The 12,283-nt window shown below is 32.5% G+C and overlaps 1 protein-coding gene and 1 long non-coding RNA gene across 2 annotated transcripts; both read right to left on the bottom strand.

Annotated features, from left to right (window-relative positions):
• Nucleotides 1-1,688: 1,688 nt before the first annotated feature.
• Nucleotides 1,689-2,703, bottom strand: LOC119088690. The gene is made up of 3 exons (XR_005092385.1): nucleotides 2,670-2,703; nucleotides 2,495-2,539; nucleotides 1,689-1,739 (listed from the first exon to the last, which is right to left on the bottom strand). It is a non-coding gene; the product is annotated as an uncharacterized LOC119088690 (long non-coding RNA).
• A 2,527-nt stretch (nucleotides 2,704-5,230) lies between these two features.
• Nucleotides 5,231-11,606, bottom strand: Csn1s1 (casein alpha s1). The gene is made up of 8 exons (XM_037208850.1): nucleotides 11,536-11,606; nucleotides 9,614-9,676; nucleotides 8,571-8,603; nucleotides 7,901-7,924; nucleotides 7,368-7,415; nucleotides 5,985-6,008; nucleotides 5,859-5,900; nucleotides 5,231-5,365 (listed from the first exon to the last, which is right to left on the bottom strand). Exons 2-8 carry the CDS (start codon nucleotides 9,662-9,664, stop codon nucleotides 5,231-5,233), a joined length of 357 nt encoding a protein of 118 aa, XP_037064745.1. The 5' UTR covers nucleotides 9,665-9,676; nucleotides 11,536-11,606.
• Between the last annotated feature and the right edge of the window lie 677 nt (nucleotides 11,607-12,283).

The following is a 12,283-nucleotide window of genomic DNA, read 5'->3' as shown; positions in this document are numbered from 1 at the left end:
GAAAAAGAAAAGAAAACTAGAACAATAATATCACATAACACATAATGGAAATATTAAAATAATTTAAATTTTAGTAAATAATCTTACCTGGGCCAGGGAAGCTTGCTAAGGAAGGAAAGTAATTCTCCTTTTAGTATATTGACATAGAACTTGTATTGGCAGAGTATTTGAAAAATAGTAATATAATTTAAATTTGGTAAAAAAAAATCTTACCTGGGCCAGGGAAGCTTGCTAAAGAAGAAAGATAATTCTCCTTTTAGTATATTGATTGACATAGAATTTGTATTGTCATAGTATTTAAGAAACAGCATGATAATTTAAATTTGGTAAAAAAAATCTTACCTGGGCCAGAGAAGCTTGCTAAAGAAGAAAGATAATTCTCCTTTTAGTATATTGATTGACATAGAATTTGTATTGTCATAGTATTTAAGAAATAGCATGATAATTTAAATTTGGTAAAAAAAAATCTTACCTGGGCCAGGGAAGCTTGCTATAGGAGAAAAATAATTCGCTTTTTAGCATATTGATTGACATAGAATTTGCATGGGCATAGATAGTATTTAAGAAATATTAGAATAATTTAGATTTAGTAAAAAAAAAATCTTACCTGGGCCAGAAGAGCTTGCTACAGGAGAAAAATAATTCTCCTTTTAGCATATTGATTGACATAGAATTTGTATAAGCATAGTATATAAGAAATATTAAAATAATTTAGATTTAGTAAAAAAAAAAATCTTACCTGGGCCAGAGAAGCTTGCTATAGGAGAAAAATAATTCTCCTTTTAGCATACTGATTGACATAAAATTTGTATAAGCATAGTATATAAGAAATATTAAAATAATTTAGATTTAGTGAAAAATCTTACCTGGGCCAGGGAAGCTTGCTAAGGAAGAAAAGTAATTCTCCTTTAGTATATTGACATAGAATTTGTATGGGTATAGTATTTGAGAAATATTAAAATAATTTAGATTTAGTAAAAAAAAAATCTTACCTGGGCCAGGGAAGCTTGCTACGGAAGAAAAATAATATCCCTTTTAGCATATTGAGATAGAATTTGCATGGGCATAGTATTTGAGAAGTATTAAAATAATTTAGATTTAATTAAAAATCTTACCTGGGCTAGAGAAGCTTGCTGAAGACAAAAAAAATTAAGTCTTTTAGTATATTGATTGACATGAAATTTGTATTGTCATAGCATTTAAGAAATATTAAAATAATTTAGATTTAGTTAAAAAAAATCTCACCTGGGCCTGGATAGCTTGCTAGGAAAGAAAAATAATTCCCCTTTAGTATATTGGTGGAAATAGAATTTGTACTGGAGTAATATTTGACATTGACTCCACCAATATAAATTGTTCCCTAGTTAGCAATTAAGTATGTGATGTCTCCTTTAGCTCAACTTTAAGAAGTCCACATCCACTCTACAGTATGTAATAATATTCCCTCTTTCTCTCCCCTGTCTCTTAATGTCATGTTAAAGCCAAAGAGTTGATAAACCTGATCTCTTCTCCAGAAAAGTAGAAGGGGTAAACATTGCATCTTGATATTCAGATCAATAATTGGATAATTATTATTCATTTCAAAGTTAGAATAAATAGTTTACTTAGGAAGAACGATCAATGTGAGTAGAACTCATTTATATGATCTTCATAATTGAATAGGAATATTATAATGAATAAAACATTACCTGGCACAGTTGGTTGCATTTCACCTGTCTCTTAAGCTGTTCCTGTTTAAACTGAAAACATATTCTCAATTTCATGCACACAGTTCAGTAGTTTTAGATAGTAAAACTGCAATGTCTTTTCTCTGGACTAAAGGATGAGGAATTACTAATCTTAATTTAGTACCCTTTCTAGCTCCAAATGAATTTATCTGTTTTATAATCATTAAGAAATTATCTGTAAAAATTGCTTTCATTTAAATCATAATGCAGTTATCTCTAAGTGTGGGTATTAGGCAGCCACACTGATAGCATTCCTCAGGCTTGAAAACCAGAAGATGGAAGACTGCTTACTTTCTAACTGTAAAAATTAGATTTTACCAAGTAATTCGAGCTCATCATGAACCAAGTTAAAAATGTTTCTAATAATAGTTAAAGTTTATTGAGAGACTACATGTGTTATCTTTAACACTATTATAATTTAATATTTATATTATCACAAGATACAGTGAATGCATCAGATTAACTGAAAGCACAGCTTCAATTGGAGCTTAAGTTTGACAAGTTAATGTGCCATGATTTAGTGTGTAATTCAGATTCAAAAATGATATACCATGAAAACATCAAATAAATATTTAGCTGAAATGAAAGACTCATAAACATAGGATAAATGTTGTTCATTTAAGTTTAGAAGTTGGCAAGTGGCTATTTAGATTTTGTGAGACTACATATTGTAAGTCAAGCTGCTATCCAAAAGGAGACACAGCATCATTATAAGGTTCTCACTGATGTCTGACTTTCTGCTTTTGAAAGATTCACTGAAGTCTTACCAGGGTGCACTGGTTGAGTATGTCTTCTCTTGAAATGTGTTTAGCCTAAAAAAAAAAGAAGAAAGAAAAGATAAGCAAGAAATAAAAAAACTACAGATGTCTAGGTATACTTTGTTTACCTAAGTTAACAATAGCATATGGTTAACTTAGATTAAATTTAGCAAAAATACCTTACCTCACTGATATTGGGAATAGCATTCTCAGTTTCCTAACAGAATGAAGAAAACACAGGTGTGTAGTTAGGACATATTCTCATTTGAGGTATTCTAATCAGTAACATGCTGTATTACTAAATTACTGCACTGAACTCTTCTTAAGGTACAAACTCCTGGATAATAAGATGGAACCAATAATTTGGATGGCACATTATATTTACACTGTCTTTCTTCTTACTATTTTTACTAAGACATTACTTAGAATGCTGTAATAGATGGAAATAAACCACTCTAAAAATTAACATAACTACCCTCCTTGTCCTACAATTTATTTTAATAAATGGAAATTTCAGTTTTAAAGTCAAAGCCTTGGCCTCAGCATCTAATCTACTGTCCTTTCTTTAGATTTGCAAGAGGTCAAGAATGAATACTACTTATATTATCCCAGAGCCAGGATGATCCAGATCTGAGTGACTTCTACACAGAACATAAAGCACACACATCATTCACTTGGAAGGGATAATTTAATAAGTTCAAGTTCTGTAAAATATCTGAGGACGATGAAAAAGGAAACTAAATATAAAGATAAACAAAATGACACCACAGGTGGTCGGATAGGATTGTTTGCCCAGAAATAACTTTAAATTCATGTTTGACAAGTAGTTACTTTCTTCTTTTGGGGGGTGATAATTACGTACAAAAGCTGACAGAACGTCAGACACAGAGAATCTAAGGCACGGAGATCTTATGTTGTCGTTACATATCACACGACAGATTTTCACAAATGACTCCTCCTCATTAGCTGGAGCTAGGAGTGGAAATGAATACCCTTTACCTCGCTTGATGAACTGCTGCTGGAGTCTTCCTGCTAAAGGGAAGAAAAGGAATGTCGTGAATTCCCGCACGTTTAGAATTGGAAGAGAAGAATCCCATGGCATTGAAGGAGTCATTTTCATGTTGAAACAAACGATGTAAAAAGATTTGTGGCCACCATAGTACATTTTCTTAAGAATTTTACGTAAAAGTCATGCAGGAAACCCAAATAACTGAGCAAGGAAGTGAAAGAAAACCTGAAATAGTATTTTTTTTTTATCTATTAAAAGAAAGACACTACCATTAATGCAAAATTTATGAAAACTCTTGATAAAATGAATAGTTAAAGGAATAGCTATTGAGTATGGTTAGCAAAGGACCTAGGGTCAGTGTTTTTATTCTCATATGCCTTGGGCCTAGTTGATGTGAATAAACGGAAAACATTAAGATAATAGTCTCACTATGGGAATAAATATCAAATCATATACCCTTTGAAATATTTACTCTATCTTCTAATTCATGCACACGCACACACACACACACACACACACACACACACACACACACACACACACACATATATATATATATATATAATATATATATATATATGTATAATATATATATATATATATATATGCATGTATGTAGTTTCATCTCCAGTATTACATTTTAAAAGATTGATTTTAATATTCCACTGATTATTTGCTTCTGGAGATAGCTGATTGACTATCTATGCAATAGGCCCATTGAACTTCTCTCCATGTTTTGGCGTTGGCAACACAACACATCCATCCTAGGTTGCTGGTATGTGGATCCCTTCCATTTCAGCACTGTACTCAGGAGCAGAAAAGGAAGTTCTTGGTTCCAAATGTCAAGTAAAGTGTTTTGCTGCAGTATCTGATTTTGATGCACACTTTGCTTTTTAGTTTTTGTTCTAATCAATAAGCAATCTTTTTTTTATTCTGACTATTATTTAAATGGCTTAAAATTCTACTTCCAATTCTAACTGGAGCACAAGGTGTTCTTTATTTGTAAAATTGTACACAATTCTCTGAGAAGTCCAAGAAAGAAAATCCTTCTAAATTCACTTTCCCAGTGTGCTCAGAATAAAGTAGTTTTCTTAAAAGGGAGGAGAATGCACACAATATATGTGATGCATAGTTGCCTAGTTCCTTAGAATAACAGAGCCTCACCTGAGCACTTGCCATTGCTTGTTCCTAGGCAAAAGAAACAAGAAGAATATTTATATTATTTTTCATGACAAACACTCAAATATAAAATTAATAACTACCAATTCAAATATATGCTAGAAAAAAAATAGAAACGGAACAATATCTAAGAATCGAGGAAAACAATAAACCTTACAAAACTGAAGTATTCACTTTCCTACTCTGCATTTCCAAGATTAATTCAAATCTTTTGAGTTCTTCCACATTGGTAGTGACTGACAACATGTTAATGTATCTGAGATAGTGCAACTTTTTGTTTTCTTTTAACTTGGCTTCTGGACATTGAGCAGAAGCACTGTATATAAGATGTGCAATAGATAAAATTGTATCAGAGTAGAGTGGTTCAAGGGTGCATTGATATTTAAGAAACATTTTTTTTTTCTACTTAATATCTTGTGTGCATGTTGTAACATCACAGTAGTGGAAAGATATCACCCCCAGGTCTGAAGTTCAAAATACCAGTGTTGGTGTGTCATCTACTTAATTTCAGCAAACACATCAGAGTATCTTTTCTTTCTAGGAATTAGAGATATTTGTCATAGAATGATTGGAATTATTCTCTGATGTAGGTAAGATGATGCAAGGGAATGCTTGTTATGTGTTGTCCCCTCCCCATACATGGTGGAATTTAAAGCGAAGGGCTTTACCTTGGTTGATTCATCCATAGTTAGCTGTAAGAAAAGATTTCAGTCATCAAATATATTTTCAAAAGACACACATCATTGGTCTTACAAATTTTGAGAACTATATACTCTTCCAATATTTAATTTATGTAAAAAGTATTAAGCAATCAAGTTCGAAAGTTGTGATTGGTGAAAGAATACCGGTTTGATGTAAAATGTTCTTGGGTAATGCTTTTTTAATCATCCTTACCAATGCATTTCTTCAGCCTTCATAGTACATGTGAATTATGGACCAGACTGAAAATGCATTTATTTGTTTGGTCATTGAGTTACATGTATATCTTATTCCATCATAGCTGTTCACATAAGTCCATAAAATTAGAAGCTCTCCAAATTATCAATAGAATCTACTAGTCATTTTGAATGTATGATTGAGAGGTTCAAGTAAAGGATAAATGACATAGACAGTCCAAATAAAATTATTTTTTGTGCTAGGTAGAGGGCCATATTTGTCACATTATTTTGTGGAAAACTTTCGTACCTTGATTTCATCACTCTGTTTTCCTGTCAGAATCTCTCTCTGCTGAAAAATTAAAAAGTAACTTGTGTAACACATATTTAAATCACAGACTTTAATAATAGTTTAAGTTTTATAGATGTTTCTTACTCTGTTCAGGCCATTGATGAATTTCTTATAATTACAAAAGAAAGAAAAACAGTATTAGTGAAAAGGACATAACTAGTGAAAATCTGCAATCAAATGACATTATCACTTCCTGATGCAAATTTTAAAAATAAATCTATTTTCCATTGATTCCCCAGTGTTTCTTGTCATATCAATTCTAAACGTAAGTATTTCTTTGCTGTGCTGTCTTTGTATATACACTGCCAGTAAATATACTCTTAAAATATTTTCAAATTTGTTTTATGATGTTTTTTGTCTTTGGTTAGTGATCAGTTCTGTGGTCTATTGATTTCAACACTTGAGTACCTACTTTAACTCTATGTCATATCCCATGGAGTCATTTTGACCTGCCCTAAGTGTGCTGCTAATTAGTCTTAAGACAAAGTTATGTTGTCCTTGCTCAGCTCATATTTAGGCAGTCATGTTAGTGGGACTTTATGGGCATGGCCTCTGAAAATAAACATGCTAAAGTGGATAGTGGAAAGCCCAGGAGGCTTCAACCCTACACAAAGAACTACAGGTAACTAAAGAATGCTGAGAGTATGAGAAATAGTCTTCTCCAGGGAAGAGAGCACACCAATCCACTAACAAATAGTCAGCCCTGAAAACATACATTTATATATATATATATATATATATATATATATATATATATATATATATATACTGAGTATGTTGTATTTATGTATTTAGAAATATATGTGTATAAGCATATGTGTATGTGTGTGTGTGTGAGTGTGTGTGTGTGTGTGTGTGTGTGTGTGTGTGTGAGTGTGTGTACTAATTAAGGAAGAAAGAAGAAGAGCTGGGACAGCTATCTTGGAGGGTTTAAAGAGAGGAAAGAGAAGGGAAAATGGAATAATTATATTAAAATATTAAAAAAAATAGGGGAAAGAATTTAAAAAAACTTATGTTAAAACTCATTCAGACAATGTTGGCCTAGCCATCAAGTCTTCTAAATAAATCATGGTCTTCCATTAGACTTTGATATTCTTACATTCAACAAACAACATTTTAGAGAACTGTAGCACATTTGAGGCAGCATCCATGCTCACAGAATACATTGAGAGCATGGAATCTTGAGCTGCTAAATAGGTCATGGGGGAAAAAAGACAAGTGTTTTGGTCAGAGGCAAAATTTTAGATACAAATTAAAATTAAAATCTACCTTTTAATGAATGAAAAAGGGTATCGACTCAAGGGAAAATGCTTTTACAAGCAAACTATACTTTGTTTTATTCATTCCTGAGAACAAAGTATAGTGACACATGCATGGAAATGCCATAATAAAATCCACTACTTGTATGTTAACGAATGAGTTTTCTTCTAAGAGTGCACTTGTGTGTTAAGAACTCATAACACTTACCTCATTAAACGTGAGATATTGTGGTTGTTTAACAAATTCCTGTTGTTCCTGTTGGAATTACGTTTTGATTTACAAAATGATAAGCTGACCACTGAGTATACACAAGTGTTGAAACATATTATTTCATTTATATATGAAGATAAATGTAAAAACACAAATATGAACTCTTTCCCCACAGGAACCCAAGAGTTTGATTTAATTCAGTAAATTATTAGAGTCTTGGGCAGAAGAAAAATCTATACTTTTAGTTTTATATTCTAAATCAAAAATCTGAAAGAGGCACCGTAACTGGTTCCCTTTTTGACCAAGCCTATAATCTGTTAAGCATGTTTTCCAAAATGTCCAACAAACACTTTACATATAGAATGAATCAAATCAGAATTAAGAGGGCAGTCCAGGTATCTGAACACTTAGATACTTTTGAAGATATATAAAAATCAGTGTGTAGAAGGCATTCCACATTCATGATCACTAACTGAAGGTTGGAGAAGACCAGGAGAGCATGGATTCAGCTCCTTACACAGGCAGCTTACCTCACTGTTGTCCTGGAGTTGAGTCTGCAGAGAATAAATGATAGCATGGCATTAGTTTATATACTAGAAGAAGTGGAGAATTAATGCCTATTGTACTGAGTGCCGTAGAAGTAATGACTTCATGATTCAGAATACAGAATTAGAGCAAATTAAAAGTCACAAAAATTAAATGGAAAAGAAAAAAGCAAGAATATGTTAAAATATTAACATATTCAGTTTTGTTAACTATTTCTTGTGAATAAGTACATGAAATAATTCTCTCTCTCTCTCACTCTGGTGTGTGTGTGTGTGTGTGTGTGTGTGTGTGTGTGTGTGTGTAAGCAGAAGGTGCATGTACGGAGGCCAGAGGACAACCTTACAGGTCAAAAGTTGGTTTTTCCCTTCCCATTTGAGTTCTAGGGATTGACTTAAGACATCAGGCTTGCACAGCAGTCACATTGACTTGCTGAGCCATTGTGCTGGCCCCATGTGCTCTTTTATAAAAAGTTTGGTTGACTAACTAATCTTGTATCTGCTGGTACTTTGATGGAAGAAATATCACCCATAGGTAGATAAGGGGGTTATTCCCCAGGGAAAGAAAGATAGAGTTTGGGTCTTTTTGCTGTCTATGCATCATCAGTGGAGCCCCATGATGAGGGAAAGTTCTCGAAAGGCAGAGTACAGAACTTACTTGGATGTGTGCCACACTTTTATGATGAAGTCTCTGAAAAGTGACAGAGGAATTAAATAACATAAATAAGACTAAAATCAATTCAAATAACAATAATATTGCACACATAATACCATTTACGTGAAGCTGTTATTTAAAAAAAAAAATCTTTAACAATAATGTTAAAAAATTGTCAGAAACTGTTGCTCTGAGCATAGAAAGAAATTATTTTATTGACAGTTATTAAAGAAAAATAGTTTATCTGTTGTCTTTCGATTATGGCAGAGACTTGAGAAAACCATGTAAAATGCCTGAAACATAAAGCCTTCAGCTAGTTTTAATTGGTTCAAAATGATAATTTAGTTCTATGGACAATTTATATTTCATGAGAATTTTAAAAATAATTTAAAAACATTATATTAACTAGAGGACAAAGTGGGCAGTGTCCTAGCTAAATTTTTGTCACGATTGCATTTTATCATCAATTGTATTATATAATCATTTAAATCCACATTTTGACTATGAAGATAACAATTACATTTAATTAAATGGTAACATACACAAACAGACACCACACTGTTTTCTGTGGCATATGAGTTTTCAGTTTCTTGAGAAATCATGCTGATACAAGAACCCTAAATGAGGATTTGACTATGTAGAATATTTTGGAGTATAGAGCTTTTTGTCACACTTGATAAGGAAATATCACATGCCTGTGGTATACTTAGAAGGACATTAATCTATGGTGTACAGGGGAAATAAGCCCCTTTACAACCTGTTATGCTATTTATAGTGGTGTGCAATATTTTACTTTTTTCTTACTTTTATTGGTGATTTTCATTGTGGGTTTATTTACTTTCTAATAGGACTTTAATTTCTAATGGATTTGGGTGGATTACATAATGTGATCAAAATGTGAAGTCATAACCCCTCTCTCATTCTGACTACAGTTATTAATTAGAGATCATCAAAGGCTTAGGGTTATTACTGTAGGAATCTCAGGTGTGGACATCTGGAGGGTCATTTCTAACAAGACGGCAGAACCTATTACCCACTGTACTCACAGGCATGGCAAGGGCAGCAGCCACAAGGCAGGTGAGGATGAGGAGTTTCATGGTTGCCCAGGCCTGTTTAAGAAAAAGGGGTGAAAAAAAAATGTTAGGTCTTGTCTTCATAAAGTTTTTCCTTGGCCTTTCGACAAAGGACTAATTATTATGACAAACATAAATTGGTTTGAGAAGTAGTAGTTTTTTCTTGGAGACCAGGCTGGCCTCGAACTCACAAAGATCCTCCTGCCTCTGCCTCCCGAGTGCTGGGATTAAAGGTGTGTGCCACCACCGCCCGGCTGAGAATTATATAAGAGAGTAGTAGTTTTAAAAGCATAAGATGTTTTGTCAGGCAAGTAAAAAGTGTGTGCCGTTTTGTTATTTTAGGTCTTCTAATTTTAAAATTCCATTTCTTTATTCTTTCTCCCCAATACTTTCTCTCTGAGCCCATGTATTGCCACTGCAGGGATGTGTATAGGTCAGGGAACAACTTGTGAGGTCAAAAGTCAAAGTCGTTCTTTTTTTTTCTACCGTGTGGAACCCGGGGATGGAACTCAAATGCCTTGCCCTGTGGCAAGTGCCTATACATGTCGAGCCACCTTTCCTGCCTTTTCTTAGTTCTTATATTATACCACTTTTCCATCGTTTTTATTTACTGTCTAAAAATGATTTGACAATTAATATGATATCCTTTATAAGAAGGAAAGACCATAAGTCTTCAAAAAACAGTTACAAAGAACAATTCCCCTTGAACCGCCACACTTGCAAATTGGGCAAAATAAAGAACTAAAACCCAATGGAAATTTTCATGTCTTTTTTCTTTCATATGAAATTCCTTGAAAAAGTAGCTTTCATGTAAAATAATTTGAAATAAATTCTATCTTTAATTCTTTGTGAATATTCTCCTGGTTAATATTTCTAACTAAACTCTAGCAATTAATTTTAAAAGTATTGGTTCTCACATCATGACTTTCTTCATCAAGCTATCCACATCACTGCATGGCAATGACTCAATTAGATGCATATAAGTTTCCTATGTCTTTATATGGTTCATTTCTAGAGGTCCAGGAAATTGCACTAAATTAGAGATAGTGGCATTTACTTAAATTGAGAAAATCAATTAAAACAAAACAAAACAAAAAAAAACCAAAGGGTGAAAAATAATAGCCAGGCAGTGCTGGTGCATACCTTTAATCCCAGTACTTGGAAGACAGAGGCAAGTGGATCTCTGAGTTTGAGGCCAGCCTGGTCTACAGAATAAATTTTAGGACAGCCAGGGCTGCCTAGAGAAACCCTGCTTTACAAAAAAACAAAACAAAATCACATTGTACTGTAATTTTTTTACATCTTAGTCAACAAACTAACACTGATATATCAAGAATCTAAAAATGCTCTAGGAAAAAAGACACCTTTAAATGCTATCTATTTTAGTATGAATCTATTTATGATTTTCCAAAGTTCTAAGTTTAAAAATATGCACAAAATAAGTTGCTTATAAATCCATATCATTAGTATATCCATGTTTATTAGCCAAATGGCACAGATAAACAATGATCCTGAGAGATCCTGTTAAATTGTTCTTTGCTATCATATTTATAGATATCAGAAAATACTTTGCATGGCAACTTTCACAGAATTGGACAAAAAAATTGAATTTTCGTTCCAAAGAGAAAATTAAAATTATGTATCATTTTTAGTATACAATATTTTAGTTACAAAAATTATCAAAGAAAAGTTGGTTTATACAAAACTATAGTAATCCCTCCTTAATTTCTGAGAAGATATCAAAATTTGCAAATGCAGTTTTAAGCACTTGGCATACTGTAACAAAGTATCAATGTTTCATAAAGATATAGAAAATGTTGCAAATACATTTTAATTGATTAAAAGAGGTTAGCTTTATGGAATCATAGCAGCTTTTTTGGTATTAAACACAATACCTTGAACCCAAGAGTGGGAAGAAGCAAGCTGGGTGATGATCGAGACGATGGCCCATGACTTTGCTTCACAGCTATTTAAACTCAGTGATAAGTGAAATGCTAATTTTGCGGTTTTGTTTCAGACAAAGGATTTACATAAATTCTAAGAATTTTTTCAAATAGGAAATCCATTTCTGCCAAAATTCTTTTCTGGGAAATTCTGAGGCAAGTCTGCCACAAAGGACTGATTCATGTGGTGATGGCAAATTATACAGGAAATCAGATGTTATTATTCAACATTAAAACACAGATTGTGAAGATTCACAGTTATTGCTGGAACATGGCTTTGTGTTGATTGTACAGTTGAGAAGACTTTTCTATCTACAGAACTTTATTAGAGCTTTAGGAAAATCCATTCTCAATGAAATAATTGTCCATGAAAAAAATCCATGTCTCAATGAAACATCCTCAAAATGTTTTAAACTTTAGAATATCTAAGACCATATTTAAAATACTAGCATGCATCCTACCTTTTAAAATGTCATTTTTCCTCAGTTCTTTTTTGAGTAAATTAATTTGTGGCATAGTTTATATTGTATGTATTAGATGTATTTTTTTTTTTTAGCATGAAACAACTGTCTTATAAATTTTGGTGGCTGTTGAGCTTACTAGTCTTTTCTGTGCTTCCTTTTTAGCCATTTAGACATTTGTCATTTCTTTTTAAATTAAGATTAGACATAAGAATTATAATTTAATTGTGTTTAAGTAA

This window comes from Peromyscus leucopus, chromosome 10 (assembly GCF_004664715.2).
Source record: "Peromyscus leucopus breed LL Stock chromosome 10, UCI_PerLeu_2.1, whole genome shotgun sequence".
Classification (NCBI taxonomy): Eukaryota; Metazoa; Chordata; class Mammalia; order Rodentia; family Cricetidae; genus Peromyscus; species Peromyscus leucopus.
The sequence above is the reverse complement of the archived record's forward strand: the minus strand, read 5'-3'. Positions and strand labels throughout refer to the sequence as shown.

Excerpts from the sequence above, each read along its gene's own strand:
- Csn1s1 (XM_037208850.1), bottom strand. The coding sequence starts at position 9,664 with ATGAAACTCCTCATCCTCACCTGCCTTGTGGCTGCTGCCCTTGCCATG. Across the intron at positions 6,009-7,367 it reads AATATCTCACGTTTAATGAG|AAATTCATCAATGGCCTGAA; the intron begins GTAAGTGTTATG and ends TGTAATTATAAG. Across the intron at positions 5,901-5,984 it reads TCATCAATGGCCTGAACAGA|CAGAGAGAGATTCTGACAGG; the intron begins GTAAGAAACATC and ends TTAATTTTTCAG.